This window comes from Lethenteron reissneri, chromosome 65, assembly GCF_015708825.2.
Source record: "Lethenteron reissneri isolate LAM-NWPU_2019-01 chromosome 65, ASM1570882v1, whole genome shotgun sequence".
NCBI lineage: Eukaryota > Metazoa > Chordata > Hyperoartia > Petromyzontiformes > Petromyzontidae > Lethenteron > Lethenteron reissneri.
In genome coordinates, this window is record NC_083843.1 from 8,954,957 (window position 1) to 8,972,939 (window position 17,983).

At 52.8% G+C, this 17,983-nt stretch overlaps 1 protein-coding gene across 1 annotated transcript in view; it reads right to left on the bottom strand.

Annotated features, from left to right (window-relative positions):
- Positions 1–251: 251 nt before the first annotated feature.
- Positions 252–17,983, bottom strand: part of LOC133359655 (E3 ubiquitin-protein ligase TRIM11-like) — a 28,364-nt gene continuing 10,632 nt past the window's right edge. The window contains exon 6 of the mRNA XM_061578138.1: positions 252–1,120. Within this exon, the coding sequence (XP_061434122.1) occupies positions 573–1,120 (548 nt within the window). The 3' untranslated portion in view covers positions 252–572. The remainder of the gene's footprint in view (positions 1,121–17,983) is intronic.

The window sequence follows — 17,983 nt, forward strand, 5'->3', positions numbered from 1 at the left end:
TGACGTCAGAGAGAACCTTGGCTCCCCCCGCCCTCCTCCGCCAGTGCGCTAACCACTGCACCACCGCTCCACCCCACACTGCACACATGACTCTCTATACACTAAGAACAAAGATCCCCAGTGTTGCCTTAACAGACTATTAAGGCAAGTGCTGCTAGTGAATAGCACCTATGAAGGCCAGCCTGGCGGAGACCCGCCTTTGTATCCCCTTGGGCGATAATTACTCATCGCACCAGGTACTCATTCGAGGCTTATTCGACCTAGGAGAGACCCAAGACCGATTCAGATAATAGTTATCAATGGTGTTGGTAAACCGGTCATGGGCCTACCCTAAGTCGTCTCAGCCTCAAATAAGTACCTGGTGCGATGAGTAAACATCGCCACTTGGGAGACAAAGGCGGCCAGGCGTGGTGGTGGCCACCCACACCCTCGTGTGAAGTGCCGGCCTTTATATGTGCTTGCTGGCAGCACTTGCCCCTACAGCCTGTTCACACTATACGGGGGTATGTGTCTTTGTGTGCACAAGTCTGGGCGTCGTGCCCGTTCCTCTGCGCTGCTCACACTCCGTGCTCTCAGGATGCACGACTCAGATCCAGAATCCTCACTGAGTCACCATCACTCAACACACACAGTGCGGGGTAGAGCGGTTGACTAAACGAGTGGTGGACGGAGTGGAGCAGCTCCATGGAGTCGGCGCGGTAAAACGACAGCAGCCCCGCCTCCCAGTGCAGGTGACACCCGACTCTCCGGGGAGGATCCTTCACCGGCACTGAGATCAATACACCACCATGATACACTGAGCAGCTGTTGGAATTTTTATATAAAACCCAGGATGAGTCGTTCTGTCCCAGCCCGCACTCTTTACCACTCCCTTTCAGTGCGATGGTCCCATACGCGACTCCAACCATCCAAATCCCCGCCACACCCCCCACATCCACCTCCCAGTAGTGCTGACCCGACGAGAAGCTCTCGGTGCACAGGGCTTGTAGCCAGTGATCAAAGCGGTGTGGTTGATCGGGGCGACCCTGTGAGACAGCGGTCCGCGTCACCGTCCTGAGGTCTGAGGAAATCTGGAGGATGTTGTGGGCCGAGTTTGGGTCCACAGTCGGTGAGCGTCCGTCTGCAGTAACGATAATCACAGTAGCCGTGTTAACAACAGCACCACTATAACAATAACACTCGTGAACTAACACGCACGTACACTACAATAGAGCAATTCATAACGAGCATTGTTATACAACGTTGTAATGCGTAGCTATCAGTGTGATGACATGTAACGGGCACTTTGTTAATCCACTGCTGGATGAGGGCCTCCCTACACCGTTGCGGGTCGCGAGTGATGTTTGACCATACTTCACCACGCCGGTCACCGCGCGTTGGCGAAGGCAGGCGGCGCGGCTGGCGAGAGCACAGAAGTACAGTACAGCGGTGCGTTTGTCTGCCCCGCCATCTGCTGCCCCGCCACGTAGCCCCGCAGCCAGTAGCACCTGCTAGGCAGGGTGGTGACTGCCCCGCCACGTGGCCCCGCAGCCTGTAGCACCTGCTAGGCAGGGTGGTGACTGCCCCGCCACGTGGCCCCGCAGCCTGTAAAACCTGCTAGGCAGGGTGGTGGTGGCCTTGCTCAGGCCCAGCCCCTGCGGGGCTTTGCGAGGTGCCAGGAGGTGGGGCGCTCTGTGTGCTGGGGCTGCAAGATTTGGGGAGAATCTCGAATTGCGATTTGATTTGCGATTAAATTTTTTTAAGTCGAGCTTCAATTCAATAGTCACTGTGTAATAAATTTAAAACATGTGATGGAGCATGATATCATCAAAATATGAACTGCTCTGTATATTCTAATGCAAGGATGAGAACTTAAAATATATGAATTGCTTCCAACATGTATTTATTAAAAAAATTATTATTGAAAAAGAACAGTTAAATATAGAACAATTGTCAAGTTAAATAAATAAATTTATAATAAAAATATAAACAATTCCAATAACAAAGTAATGACTTTTCAAATCGCAAAAATAGCAGTCTTTGCGATTTGCTAATCGTATTGTCTCAAATTGCGACTTCAATTTGAAATCGATTATTCGTTCAGCCCTACTGTGTGGTAGTGCCCGTGGGAGGCAGTGGATCGCAGCAGCGTGGATATCAACACCGCCGTAGCGTCTATGTGTGTGTACAACAAACACAAACATCTCCCGTGTGTCACCTTTCACAGGCTGTAGGGGCAAGCGGTGTTGGTGAGCACCTGTGAAGGCCGGCACGGCACACGAGGTGGGTGTGATAGTGTAGTGATGTACACTCGTGCGTGTGTGTGATAGTGTAGTGATGTACACTCGTGTGTGTGTCATAGTGTAGTGATGTACACTCGTGTGTGTGTGATTGTGGAGTCATGTACACTCGTGTGTGTGTCATAGTGTAGTGATGTACACTCGTGTGTGTGTGATTGTGGAGTGATGTACACTCGTGTGTGTGTGATAGTGTAGTGATGTCCACTCGTGTGAGGGTGATTGTGTAGTGATATACACTCGTGTGTGTGTGTGAGTGTAGTGATGTACACTCGTGTGTGTGTGATAGTGTAGTGATTTACACTCGTGTGTGTGTGTGTGTGATAGTGTAGTGATGTACACATGTGTGTGTGTGTGTGATAGTGCAGTGATGTACACTCGTGTGTGTGTGTGATAGTGTAGTGATGTTCACTCGTGTGTGTGTGTGTGATAGTGTAGTGATGTCCACTCGTGTGTGTGTGATAGTGTAATGGTGATAACTACTCGCGGTTCGCAAGCTGTGAGAGAGCAGTTGGTAAACAAGGTTTTCCCGCTCAATCAAACATTTAGGGTCAAATGGGGTGAGGTAGGATCCAAACGCCAGATTGGGAAGAACCAATTATAATAATAATAGTTCAATTTGTAACGCGCGCAAATTTGCAGACGTAGTGGCCGCAACTCAGAGGCGCGGAGCCAAGCTCAGAGTCGCTCAAAAGCATGATTGTAGAGGTGAGTTTTTAAGTGTCTCTTGAAGGAGGCGATTGAGGTGATGCTGCGAATGTGCAGAGGGATATCGTTCCAGACTGTTGGGGCTGCCACTGAGAAGCGGCGCATAGACATGACCATCCTGGATCTTGGTATCAAGAGGAGGTCGTGAGTCGCGCTGCGCAGGCATCTGCCGTGTGCTGAGCTGCAAGTTGTCAATAATGAAGAAAGGTACGGCAGGCAGGCGGATATGAAGGCATTGTGGCAGAAGCAGGCGGTCTTGTATATGACCCTAATGGCGATGGGGAGCCAGTTGAGAGCACGGAGACAAGCTAATGAGTCGAGACGGGGATGAGTGTGGGCAATGACGACGCGTGCTAGGTTATTTTGTAGTCTTTGAAGTTTCTTTAGGTTGCCAGCGGAGGTCCGGACTAGGACGGAGTTACAATAGTCAAGGCGAGACCCAACTATGCAACATGCCAAAGTGTTGGCAATTTCAGTAGAGATGAGAGGACGTATGTGTCTAAGAGCCTTCAGGTGAAAGTTACATGAGCTGATGATATGGTTGGTTTGACGGTCGAAGGATAAAGTTGAATCTAGGATGACACCGAGGTAGCTGAAGTGGTCGGTGAACTTGATGCTGTGACCGAAGATGTGTATGTGTGTGGGGAATGCTGCTGAATTGAGACGTTGCTTGGTACCTAACATGATGGCCACTGACTTTTTCGGATTAAGGGCTAGGTTGTGTGCAGTGAACCATTGTTGCACGGCGGTGGTACATTCCGAGAGCCTCTCGAATCCAGATGCATTGCTAGAATCGATGGCGGTGAATAGAATCGTGTCATCCGCGTATGAGTGATGCTTAACACCGAAGCTTGCAATGAGCCGGCCGATCGGGGAAGTGTAGGCTGTGAAGAGCAGGGGACTGTTGTATGTGTTGGGTTATGAAATTTTGATAAACATTTTTTTTAGAAAAATGCGCAAATCGCATTAATTATGTTAATGTGTGTATTAACATGCATACATTATGATAATGTGTGTAATTATATGCATAAATTATGATAATCGCGGATATAATCGTAGTAATTTATGCGGATGCTTGCGATTATGTTACTGTGATCAATTATGATAATTAAGTTTAGTTTCGTTTATCCAGAGTTATATCAATCAGGATAACACGATTATCATTGATTAAACATTTACTGATTATCTTAGTGTGTTTGTTATTTTAGGTCTCCAGTTTCAGATCTCATCACAGGCTACAGTTCTCAGGAATAAGACAGTTTTGCATGGACTTGGAAAGAAGCACTCGAGACTTGGTGTTAAGCAATTTTAATTCTAAACAAGCACATGACACTCTAGTATGCGAAAGCAGGTATACGTCAATAAATTCATGGGCAAGATTATGCAATTAACGAAAATGAATGACTAAAACATACTTCTTCCTTGGCGAGATTATGCAGTTAACGAAAATGAATGACTAAAACATTTCTTATTCATGTAACTCGACGGCAGCAACTGCTTTGCACGATCAGTTGATATTGAACACACCACCTCGAAATGGCAACCCTTTTTGAAACGCAAAGACAATTTTTTTTTTAAGTCTTATTCGTGTGCGTGCTGTGTGTGCGTTGTCCCCTCGTAATATTAATTGTGTCGTTAGCTTGTGTGGTGTAGGAGGATACAAACAGCGGCCAGGTGTTCCTCTCGATTGGGCGTGGCCGCCGCGAGCCCCTGCTGCTCCCTCGCTCGGACGTGTCTCTGCTTGTGCGCTCTCTTTCTCTCCACTGCTGGATGACGAGTTGGCACGACGCTCGGTGACGCCCGGTGACGTCTGAGTCGTGCTGCTCTTGCGCTCTCTCTCCCTCTACTGCTAGATGACGAGTTGGCACGACGCTCGGTGACGCCCGGTGACGTCCGAGTCGTGCTGCTCTTCCTTGATCGTTGCCAACTTCACACGGACACTCGCCCTTGCTTCAGGCTGTGTTGGCTTGTGGCTCTGGACGACGCGGCTGTGCTCACTGGGTGGTGGTCGGTCTGAGTATCAAACACACTGCGCATTCGATGGCACTTTCTCTCTCTTGGTGGCAGCCCCCGGCTTCTCCACTGCTCGATTGATTGTTGAGTTGGCACGATGCTCGCCATCGCTCTGGACGTCTTGTCTGTTTACACTGGTTGTTGGTAGGTGTGGCCTCAAACACACGGCGCATTCGATGGCGCGGTCCTCTTCCTCACAGCCGTTTGATCAGGCTTTCTCCACTGCTTCGCGCTCTCTGCTTTGCACGCTTGGTCGACGCTTGGCGATCTCCGCCCTTTTACAGGTTGATTGCTTGTCGTCACTCGTCACTCTCTCTGCTCCATGCTTCCCTTGTTCGTGCAGCTGCCAGCTTCACTCGCACTTAACTTCGTTCTGCGAGAAGCGACACCTGCTATCGGCATCTGTGTTTCGTTTCCTCACGACGCTCCGCCAGCTGGAGCACGGCTGAAACCCAGCCCCGACCCAGGTTGAACTCAGACTTCTGCGACTCGAACGACCCCTCCTCGTTCCATCTCTCCTCGAGGCACGATCTGCCCCCGCTCTCTTGCGAGCCCCGTCGCAACGCTGAGCGCGACTCGGACAGACTGCTCTCAGACTGTCACTTTAACGACGTCTCGTCGTCCCATCTCACCTCGAGGCACGATCTGCCCCCGCTCTCTTGCGAGCCCTGTCGCAACGCTGCGTCGCAAGCCGAGTTGCGAGACTGAGCACGACTCGACCCAGACTGCCCATTCGCTATGTGCGCCCGTGCCTAACTTAAAAACGTGACTCCCCTCTCTGCGCATTCCTTGCGAGCGGGCAACAAAACAAAAACAGAGCAAGAAGAAGCAGACACCCCCGCGACCCCTCCTCGCGACCTTTCCTAACCCTCCAAGCATTCATGGGCCATCTGTTTGTGCTGCGGGGAGACAAAGACGGCCGTGCTTAACTCAAAAACGCGAGCACCCTCTCCTCTCTCCGCGTCTCTTGCGAGAGAAAACAAACAGAAAAAAAACAGATGTTCTCGAATGTCAGGCACCGACTCTCCCCTGTGACCTCCCTGCTCCCTCCCTGCTTGCCGGACCGTTGGAGACAAAGGTGGCTGAGGAGATTTTTGCAATACATTTATGTGGTCTTGTGTGTTACATTTATTCTTGAGTTATATTTTAATATCCTGAGGTTAAGTGTAACTATGTTTCCACTTAAGCTTTCTGGAATTCGTACTCTTTTAGTTTTTAGGAAGGTCATGTAGATAGGAAACATATAATTCTAAATAATATGTATGCGGTGAATACGAGTAATATAAGAGAATTACTAATAATAAAAAAACGTATTGTTTGTTGGTTAATTCTCTTTGTTAAGTTTCTACTTTTCGGTAAGGAAAACGTTAAGAAAACGCGAGTGGCAACCGTTATTATCCTTTACTCTGCTCTGCACCCCCTCCGTGCATCTCAAGATGTCTTGGGAGGTCAGGCCATCGATCTTTGTCCATCTGGATGTCTCTGACCTCTCTGTGACCGACTTCTTACCAGTTTAATGGCTGTTTCACAGATTCCTGGTGTGCTTGTAGTGGGTTGTTTTCATTATTTAATAAAAAAAAATATATAGATATAAAATAAAAATAAAAAATAATATTTTTTTTTATTCTTAATAAATAAAAAGGGTATAGACACAACAGGACCTAGAACAGAGCCCTGGGGAACCCCGCATAATGCTGTTGTTGTTTCAGGCGATGTGGACATGCCCACCCTGACTGAAGATTGCCGGTCAGAAAGGTACGAAACTATCCGCTTGAGTGCTGAGCCGCATATACCGAAGTCGGATTTCAGGAGGGAAGTAAGGAGCGAATGGTTGATGGTGTCGAAGGCTGACGAAATGTCCAGACTTACAAGTGCAACAGTTAAGCCGGAATCAATGATCGTTAAAATGTCATCGAGCACTCTAGTGAGTGCTGTTTCTGTGGAATAGTTTTGACGGTAAGCTGACTGGAAGCAGCAGTAGTTTGCGGAGGAGGTGACGTGTGGTTTTAGCTGGGCGAGGGCTAGTCGTTCAAGGAGTTTAGAGAGGTTCGAGAGGTTAGTGATGGGACGATAACTAGATGGGTCATCCGGATCTAGACTTGGTTTCTTTAACAAGGGAGAAACCAGGCCAGATTTGAGGTTGGACGGAAAACACCCCGAAGAGAAGGAGGCATTTGCGATGTTCCTGATCATGATGGCGAGTTCCGGAGCACATTGCTTGAACAAGGAATCTGGGAGCACGTCGAGTGGAGAGGACTTCAAATGAAGTGATTCAATTAAAGAGAAAACGTCTTTTGTAGACACCGGCTTTAGCATAATTAGAAGAGTGTCTGGGTTAGTGCTTACAATTTTAGGTACCATGAGCGGGGTACAATGGTGCAATGTGTCAGTAGACGTGCACGAGTTTGCGACGGCGATTAGCTTGTTGTTGAAGTAAGTATGAAAAGAGGTGGCAAGTTTCAGTGAGGCAAGGGGATCGCTAAGGTGAGGGACCATAGTGCTACCAGGATGGAAATGATCTTTGATTGTTTTCCATAGAATGCGCGGTTTTCCGGTTGCTTTTTTGATGCTTTCCTCAATGTGGGAGGAACGTGAGACAAGGATTAGTTTGTTAGTTTTCCTGCAGGCGACTCTGTAAGCAAGTCGATCAGCAGGTAGACCACTGCGGGATGCGATACGTTCAAGGCGCCTGCTGGTTCGCTTAGCAATGATGGCATCTCTTGAGAGCCAGTGAGTGTCGTGAGAAGACTGCCTAGCGGTTCGTGATTTTAATGGAGCAAGTTTGTCCAGCGCCGCCCTCATGTCAGCTTCTAGTTGGAGAGCGCAGACGGTTGGATCCGATGATGGGGATAACATTGAAAGCGAGTTTGCAAGGAGGTGACGAAAAGCAGAAAATTCGATACCCTTAAAATTACGCAAGTTGCCGGTGAATTTGATGGTGATTGGCTTCGGAAATTGGAGGGAAGAAAGTATGAGGCGGTGGTCGGAGTAACCAGTTTGGAAAACTCCCAGTGCAGTGATGCTTTGGTGCTGGTTAGGTTCCAGAACCAGGTCGAGCATGCTCTCAACGTTTGTTGACGAAGCTCTGGTGGGGCCTGAGTTTGTGATGACCAGGTTATGGCAGGCCAAAGTTGACTCAAGGTGACTATCGATGGAGGCTGGGGTATTGCCGGGGCAATTAAAGTCACCTGTAAGCACGAGCCTGTGAGATGGGTTAGGAATCAGATATAGGAATTCCGAAAGCTCATTTAAGAAGGTTTTGATGCTGCCATCTGGAGGGCGATAGATGGAAATGATGGAAAAGCACTCGTTGTTAGTAGTAAGGGATACGGACTGGTCCTCGAATGTGGCCTGAGCCATTGGTAGATAGAGTTCTTTAATTTTCAAGTGAGCATTGTAAACGACCGCTAAGCCACCAACCCGCTAGTTAGTTGCGCAAGGTTTATGTAGAACCTTGTATCCTGGGGGCGCAACTTCCAGAGAGATGGCTGGCGGATAGTCTTGCCTGCACCAGGTCTCAGTGATGAGCAAAAGGTCGATGTGGTGGTCCGAGATGGTGTCGTGAATCAGGGCTGATTTATTGGTGATGGAGCGTGCGTTGAGTAGGCCGAGGCAAATGTGTGAAGGTAGATGTGAAGATCCGTGCAGGTGAGGCGTCGAGGGAATGGAGGAGTTGGCTGGTTCGAGGTCGACCTGTGAATGGCGGCCCCTACCACCTCTGCAACCACGGTGCCGATGCAGTCTCCGACGTTGGCCTCGGAGAAGCCCAAGGACAGAGAGCGTCCTCAGGAGCGCGGGTTGCAGGTGCAGATGATGAAGAGATGGTGCATGTCGTAGCCCTATTATATCAGCCCGAGCTGCAACGATGGTGCTGATGAAGGGGCCCGGATTCGGGTGGACTCCAATCAGCGGCTCTGCTGCCCTGAGCAGCAAGTCGAGGTGTCATTGTCCAAGCTCCACGCTGTCAGCAAGCACTTCCCCGTACGTAGCGGATGCAAACACGCCCGTGTAAACACTCGTTGAGCGCATACACGGGCGTACGCCCATGTACGCGCTCAACGTGGCCGGGGATTGGTTAACCCGGCCACGAACAGGTATAAAAGCTAGAGCGCTGAGAGCTCTTGGAAGTTCTGCTACACGAAGACCCAAGTTGGCTGAAGACAGCAAGGACCCTGGACCAAGCCTTCCAGCCCTTATCAGGGCTGGGTCTCAGTGTAACCAGTGGTCAGAGGAGATATGTCCTGGATAGGACCCTGGCTCCCAGCCTTCCCGCCCTTGTGAGGGCGAAGGTCTCGAGAGATCAGAGGTCGGTGACCCGCCGGGCCAGCGGAGGGTCAGTGTGCCTCCCCTAGGTCCAAGCCGGAGGATGCTAGGCTAGCGGGGGAGATAGCCGGCAAATCCAGAGACTGTAGCTCCTCAGGATAGCGGGTACGGGGACCGTATACCCCTTGTGTTAGGTATAGCAAGTATTGGTGAATAAAAGCGTGTGGCCTCGAAGAAGTCTCCGTCTCCATCAAGAACATTACAACTGGTGTCAGAGTTGCCAAGAACTTCGCCTACTTGGAGACCAGACAGAAGGCGCTCACCAGGGCCTCGGACAAGGAGGTCGATGCCGACGCTGATCCAGAGGCGGGAGCGCCATTTCCGGGGGACGGGTCCGCAGCGGCGGGCTCGCATTCTCCGGGCCCTTCAGGGAGTCCACCATCGCCGGGATGGGCGATCCAGTCGGCCCACGCTCGGCTGGCCGATCTCCTGCATGCCGCTGCCTCCATCCTCGACGAACTCACGCTGGGGTAGCGGGGGCTGCGAGGGGAGGACCAGGCCAGAGATTGGGGGCCGGGTCCGCCGAAACACACGGGATTCCCGCGCAGGGTGTTGACATCATCTCCAGCCGGGGATACGTCACTGCCGCCGTAAGTGCTGCAGCCGTGAGCAACGTCACTTCCACCGGGGGTTTCGACACTTCCGCAGGAAATGACGTCAGCTGCCCCGGAAGTCACGTGGACCAGGGGTCATGCGTCACTTCCGGTCCTGGAGGCCTCCTATGCGAGGCTGTCGCGTCTGCAGAGATGGGGCCGCCGCTGCTGCAGGACATTTTATCATCTGACGGCGCTACAAACGCCACGCTCGGGCCACAGCTCGCCTCGGGGGAAGACTACGTTCCTGGACTGCAACAGCGCTTGCCGTCTCTACAAGTCTTCACGGCTAAAGGTGGAGACTGGGCAGTGTTTGCCCGACGATTTGTGGCAAATGCGGAGACGGCAGGGTGGACTGCGGACATCGCTGTCCGAGCCTTTCCTTCCGCACTGGACGACGTCGCTCTGGCCACGTTCCTCCTCATCCCACGGAAGGCTCGCTCCACGCTACAAGATGCCCTCGATCGGATGGCCTTGGTGTACGGGCCTCCATCAGAAACCAGGCATTGCTTCGCGAGTCGGAGGAGGGAGGCTGACGAGACACCCCTCGCCTACCAGAGTGCGCTGATGGCGCTGGCTCAAGCGGCCTACCCTCGAATGGACGACGTGGGCCTTGACTCCATTGTGCTGGAGAAGATGTTGCTGCTGGCTCGGGAGTTACGGATCGCCGTTCACGTCAAGAACGAGGCGAATCTCTCCTCACTGGGCGCTTCCCAGTATCTACATACGGAGCTGCTCCTCCAGCGAGACGGGCAGGTGGCGGCGTGTGCTATGCGCGCGGCTGCGCGGGAAGACGAGGTCCTGGATAACCAGGCCTTCGCATCGCAGCATGCCGCAAGCTGGAGAGCGGCCGACCGGCCTCGCCAGAGGGAGCCCCGGCGGAGACACGACTCCCCGCGGGCATGGGGCCGTGTCACATGCTACAATTGCGGCCAGCAGGGTCACCTGGCATCGGGCTGCCCAGCTCCTCGACGCCGTGCTTCGGGTCGCCCGCCATCGTCCGCCCGCTCGCCTGCCGCTCCACAAGAACCGCAGGCATGTCGCGACACCTCACACATCGGGTCCCTGCCCTCATCTCATACACTGCGTTTCCATGCACCACTCTGTCACGTTGGCTTGAGTGGTCAGAGCCGGGATGGGGTTGACGTTTGGCAGCCACTCCGACCAGTTCAGTGGTCGGAGTTGGCCCACAGGGTTGTCGCTGCGGCTACGGGCTCTTCGATTATTATCGGCGCCATCGAGGGGGTTGATTTTCGATTGTTGGTTGATACGGGCGCTTCAGCTACTATAATTTCGGACCTCATATACAATGTGCTGCCCCAGAAATGTCAGGCGCTAGCACCAGTTTCCATCCCTTGCTTTGCAGCGAATGGGGGTTCCTTGGGAATTATTGGGCAAATAACGGCACAAATTTGTATTGGCGATATTAAAGTAACGGGTCCCATTTTGGTTTCTGAGACCCTTGCCGTTCCCTGTTTGCTGGGCATGGACTTCCTCGGCAAGATGGCCATTAAAATATTAATCGACAAAGGCTGCATTGAGCTCCCTTCGGGCCGCCGAATGACGTTCCTGCCTTTGGCCACCGGGCTACGCACGGCTTGCGCGACTGTTCCGGCTATGGCGTCCCAAACTGTACGAATTCTGCCGGGCGCGCAAATGTTAGTTCCGCTTCGGTTACGGAAACCGCTCAGGTTAGAAACAATGTCGGGTATTTTGCTGGCTCCTTCCAATACGGCCGTACGGGGGTTGGAGCTAGTGGGAGCACAAACACTTGTGCCTGCTGAGGGACAACCCTTCATTCAGGTGTTGAATGCAGGGTTGCAGACAAAGGTCGTGCACCAGGGGGCTGTGATTGCCCATGCATCGTTGCCACTCCACACTGACTCCGTCGTGGCTCAGGTAGATGATACGTCAGGGTCTGAGGCGCAGTCTGATACCGATGAGGGTTGGGTGGATTCTCTCTGTTCAGGGGCTGAACATCTTTCCGAGTCCCAGTGATTGAAATTGCGTACATTACTCCGTGAATTCCCCGATGTTTTTAGTAAGCACAAATTCGATGTCGGGTGCACTAATCTATTGAAACACCACATTGATACGGGAGATTCCGCTCCCATTCGGCAAAATCCGTTTCGGTTAAGCCCGGCAGAGAAAGAACATGTCTGGTTGGCAGTGAACGACATGCTTGCCGCGGACATTGTGGATCCCTCCAACAGCCCATGGGGTGCACCGATTGTGCTCGTGAAGAAGCATGATGGCAGTTTGAGATTTTGTGTGGATTTTCGAAAACTTAACAAAGTTTCGTTGGCGGACACGTATCCGCTTCCTCGCATGGACGAGTCACTCGATGCCTTGGCGGGGGCGCGGTACTTTTCTACCTTGGACCTTTTATCTGGATTTTGGCAACTACCCTTGGACGAGGCATCTAAACCGAAGACCGCGTTTCGTACACCACAAGGCCTTTATCAATTTAATCGGTTACCAATGGGATTGCACTTAGCTCCGGCGACGTTCCAGAGATTGATGGAGCTGGTCCTCGCTGGGCTGCAGTGGAACTCATGTCTCATCTATTTGGACGACATAATTATTTTCAGCCGCACGTTTGAGGAACATTTGGAGAGATTGAGGGCTGTGTTTGTTAGGATGTGGACCGCTAACCTTAAATTCAAGCCTCAGAAGTGTTTCCTATTGCGGGAATCGATGCGGTACCTCGGGCACATTGTCAGTCGTACGGGCATAGCCACCGACCCCGCAAAAACTGATTGTGTAAGGACGTGGCCAACACCCACGTCTGTAGGAGGTCCGCAACTTTATAGGCTTCGCGTCCTATTACCGCCGGTTTGTTGAGGGGTTTGTAACGATTGCGAAACCTCTTCATGCTTTAACGGCTAAGGGGGCCAAGTTCCATTTGGGGGATGCAGCGGACGGGGCGTTCAAGGCGCTTCGCGATGCCCTCATCAGTGCCCCTCCCTTGTGCTACCCCGATTTCACATTGCCCTTTATCCTGGACACTGACGCCAGCAATACCGGCATTGGCGCAGTGCTCTCGCAGGTCGTGGACGGGGTCGAACGCGTCGTTGCCTACGGCAGCAGGGTGCTGTCTCCGGCGGAACAACGTTATTGCATTACTCACCGTGAACTGCTCGCTATTGTCGTGTTTATACAACAATATCGTCCGTACCTGTACGGCAGGCATTTTACGGTTCGTTCTGATCATGCGGCACTGCAGTATGCGCTAAAAATAGACCAGCCATTCGAGGTCCTACAGGATTACAAGGTCACGGTAACATACCGGAAGGGTACGCGACATTCAAACGCTGATGGCCTGTCGCGCCTTCCTCCGGGAGATGGTTGTGCGTGCTTTATGGGCTCTGGGAGATGCAAGTCAGCTACGGGGGCTATACCGGCTTCTCCCATTGCGGCGGGGTCAGAGGTGGTCGACGGGGAGCCTGTCCCCATTGTTGACTCACAGGAGTTGGTCGCTCACGACTCGCTGCTCAACCTGCCCCTAGATGAATGGGGACGGTTTCAGATGGAGGAAGTTTCCCTCCTTAGGTTATGCCGTCGGGCCGAACGTGCGAGAAATTGCCTGGAGGGTATTGGAGCTGTCGTGTTGCGTGATGGTCTCCTCATGTCATGGGACGCCAGCTCTCGTCGTTAAAAAATCGTCGTCCCCACCGCTCTGCGGGGCAGGGCCGTGTGGGCGGCGCACGAACGCATCCTGCACTTGGGCATTCACAAAACGCTCGCCACGCTGCAATTGGATTTTTTTTGGCCGGGGATGGCAAGCGATGTCGCCGACCTGTTAAATAGTTGTACGCAGTGTGCGCGGCGGAAACACCCGGCTAGGGAGGCCTGCCCGTCCCTTCAGTCGATTCGGGTGTCCCGGGTCAACGAGCTGGTGGCACTTGGTATTCTGGGTCCTTTTCCTGTCACCGCTCGGGGTAATAAGTACCTACTGGTTGGGGTTGAGTATTTCACCCATTGGCCTATGGTCTGGGCCCTCCACAACCAGTCGGCGGCAGCCATTGCAGAGGCGTTCCTCCAGGGCTATGTCCTGGATAAGGGGCGCCCCGGAACGGCTGCTGACCGACCAGGGAAAAAACTTCTCATCTAACCTTCTGCGGGAGGTCTGTGACCTTCTGGGTACGCAGAAGGTGCGAACTTCCCCCTACCACCCGCAGACCGATGGTATGGTCGAGCGTCTGCACCGTACTATTGCTTCGATGTTGTGCCATCAGGTGGATGAGGCACAGTTGGATTGGGACCTGCGTATACCTGGGGTTCTGGCCGCATATCGTTTGGCACCTCATGCGGCCACGGGCTATTCGCCCTTCTACTTAATGTACGGCAGGGATGTTGACCCCCCCAATGGGCGAATGAGCGTCTGTATGATCGCTGGGTTTCGGTATACAAATGGTCCGTAGGGGATAAGGCATGGCTGCACTGTCCCCAGGTACCGCTGTCAACGTCATCTAAATTGCTCAGACCCTGGCGAGGTCCGGTGGACATTGTTCGGGTCGTTCGGGACCAGTGTGTTAGGGTCGCGTGCGGACGGCGCTCGTGGTACGTTCACCCTTCGCGCCTGAAACCCTATGTCGTACCGCGCACTCACACATCTTCATCTCGCAGGGGCCGTTCGCGTGATGTGTCTGGCATGCCGGGGGAGGGTTTTCGTGATCCTGGTGTTGCTCCACACCCTCCCACCGCTCCTTCGGATGTTGCAGGTGTGAGTCCACCAAGGGTGGCCTCACCGAAAGATCGGGGAGCTGCCCGACCGCCTGGCCTGCAGGAAGACGGCTCAAGGGCTCAATCCCCGGCCTCTCGGGACGTGCCGGACGCCCATCGTCTAGCCCCTCCCGACCCTCCGCAGGGAACGCTGAGCTCTTCCGATGGACCTGCCACACGGACTCGCTCGAATTGTCCCAGGTTCTCTTGAGACCTGATCCGACGCATACACACCGCCTCCCCTCCCTGGGCCCCTGGCGTTCGGTGGGGGGTGTGGGCGTGCAGTTGACCCAGGTCCTTGGTGTGGTGTGTCCACGGTGTTCATATGTACAGGCGGGTTGGGGTAAATTATTGTGGGTTGTTGTTGTTGTTGGTTTGTTGTTATTGTTGTTACTGTTGCGTTGAGGCTCACGCATTGTTTTTTTCTTCGCGCTTCCGAGTTCCTGTTCCTTGTATTATTATTGGGGTTGTGAATTGTGTTGCAGCCGGGACGGCTGAGTGCTGTACAGGGGGGGGGGGGTGATGTAGTGGTGATAACTACTCGCGGTTCACAAGCTGTGAGAGAGCAGTTGGTAAGCAAGGTTTTCCCGCTCAATCAAACAGTTAGGGTCAAATGGGGTGAGGTAGGATCCAAACGCCAGATTGGGAAGAACCAATCGGAGGGGTCCAAGAGGTGGCCGGGGATTGGTTAACCCGGCCACGAACAGGTATAAAAGCTGGAGCGCTGAGAACTCTTGGAAGTTCTGCTACACGTAGACTCAAGTCGGCTGAAGACAGCTAGGACCCTGGACCAAGCCTTCCAGCCCTTGTCAGGGTTGGAGCTCAGTGTAACCATTGGTCAGGGGAGATAGGTCCTGGATAGGAACCTGGCTCCCAGCCTTCCCGCCCTTGTGAGGGCGAAGGTCTCAAGAGACCAGAGGTCGGGGACCTGCCGGGCCAGCGGCGGGTCAGTGTGCCTCCCCTAGGTCCCAGCCAGAGGACGCTAGGCTAGTGGGGGAGCCAGCAAGTCCAGAGTCTGTAGCTCCTCAGGATAGCGGGTACGGGGACCGTATACCCCTTGTGTTAGGTATAGCAAGTATTGGTGAAAAAAAGCGTGTGGCCTCTAAGAAGTCTCCGTCTCCTTCAAGAACATTACAATAGTGTAGTGATGTATCCTAGTGTGTGTGTGTCTGTGTGATAGTGTAGTGATGTACACTCGTGTGTGTGTGTCTGTGTGATAGTGTAGTGATGTTCACTCGTGTGTGTGATAGTGTAGTGATGTACACTCGTGTGCGTTTGTGATAGTGTAGTGATGTACACTCGTGTGTGTGTGTGTGAGAAAGTGCAGTGATGTACACTCGTGTGTGTGATAGTGTAGTGATGTACACTCGTGTGTGTGTGTGTGTGAGATAGTGTAATGATGTACACTCGTGTATGTGTGTGATAGTGTAGTGATGTACACTGTGTGTGTGATGATGTAGTGATGTACACTCGTGTGTGTGTGATAGTGTAGTGATGTACACTCGTGTGTGTGTGCGTGATAGTGTAGTGATGTACACTCATGTGTGTGTGTGATAGTGTAGTGATGTACACTCGTGTGTGTGTGTCATAGTGTAGTGATGTACACTCGTGTGTGTGTGTGATTGTGGAGTGATGTACACTCGTGTGTGTGATCGTGTAGTGATGTACACTGTGTGTGATAGTGTAGTGATGTACACTCGTGTGTGTATGTGTGTGTGATAGTGTAGTGATGTACACGCTCGGTCCGGCAAAACAACCTCCTACCTCCTCGCGGTGCCGTCGTGGGCAGTGCTGTGGGGGGAGGGCCAATGCCCATTGGCCCTCTCCCCTCATGGTGTCTGTGACCACCACAGTGGCTAAACGGGGGCTCTGGATGGGTGCGAGGGGCTGGTAACCCCTCCACCTTCAATCAATTACCACGAAACCACGAATTAAACATAAACCTGAAACTAATAAGCTTGTGCCGGAGGCCCCGGGGGGTCAGGCTTTTATGACGTCTCCTGGCCAAACCCCATTTGGCGGAGCCAGGAGATTGAATCTTCACCCTCGGGGCTCCTCCAGAAACAACAAAAAACCATTGCGGATGGCCACGTGGAATGTTCGAACGCTCACTGCGGAGGAGAGGCTGCCACTCCTTTGTCGGGAGCTGGACCGGTACCACCTGGATCTCTGCGGCATTCAGGAGGTCCGGTGGACCGGTTCTGGCTCCTGCCACCATGAAGGGTGGACAGTCCTCTACTCGGGGCAGGAGACTGCCAAACAACAGGGTGTGGCTCTTCTTCTGAACAAAAGAATGAAGGGGGCGTGGGAGCGTGGCGGTGAGGTGTGGGAAGCTGTAAGCCCCAGGATACTTTGGGCTCGCCCTCCCATCAACCGGAGGCGAGGAGTGGTGGTCGTGGTTAGTTATGCCCCCACCGAAGACGAACATCCGTGGAGGGATGCAGGCAAAGCCGATGAGTCGGACGCTTTCTATGACCTCCTGTCACAGGTGCTGGCTAAAGTGGCCACTCTTGACAGAGTCATCTTGTTGGGTGACTTCAATGCCCGAGTTGGTCATGATGCTGGCACCTGGTCTGGAGTGATTGGAAGGCATGGGCCAGATCAGCTCAATAACAACGGTAGGAGGCTGCTAGATTTTTGTGCAGCCCATGGGCTTGTAATTACCAACACGCTCTTCCGGCATCGGCGCATCCACACATCATGGATGCATGCCGGGTCTAAGCAAGAACATCTACTGGACTACATAGTGACGGACCAGCGGATGCGAGCCCATGTCCTTGACACCAGGACCTACCGTGGAGCTGATCTGCCCTCTGACCATCGACTAGTCATCTGTAAGATGCGCCTGCCATTCTTCCACTCCGGTGGTGGGTGTACACCCAGGATCCCATTCCAACCAAAAGTGGCCTGGTCTCAGCTGATGAAAGTTACAAGCGAGAATTTCATCATCGCTTGCAGGTGGGGTTGGCATCGTCCCCCACTCCACCTGATGTCGAGGGTAAATGGGCGAGGTTTAAGACTGTGACTCATGCAGCTGCAATGGCTGCTTTGGGTACGCGTTCCAGACCTCCCCAGAAACCCTGGCTGACAGAGGAGGTGTTCAGGTTAATTGAGAAAAAGCGACAGGCCCACTCTCATCGGCTACTGCATCCCACGTCAGAGAATGAGGAGGTTTACTGCAGCCTTCGCTCGGAGGTTCGGAGAGCCGTAAGGCGCTGCAGGGATGGGTGGTGGTCGGGGGTTGCTGAGGAGATGGAATCTGCCTCAGTGGCCCGCGATCACAAATCACTATTTAACTCCATCAAAAAGTAACCTGCAGCGCCACACCTATTACCATCATTAGGG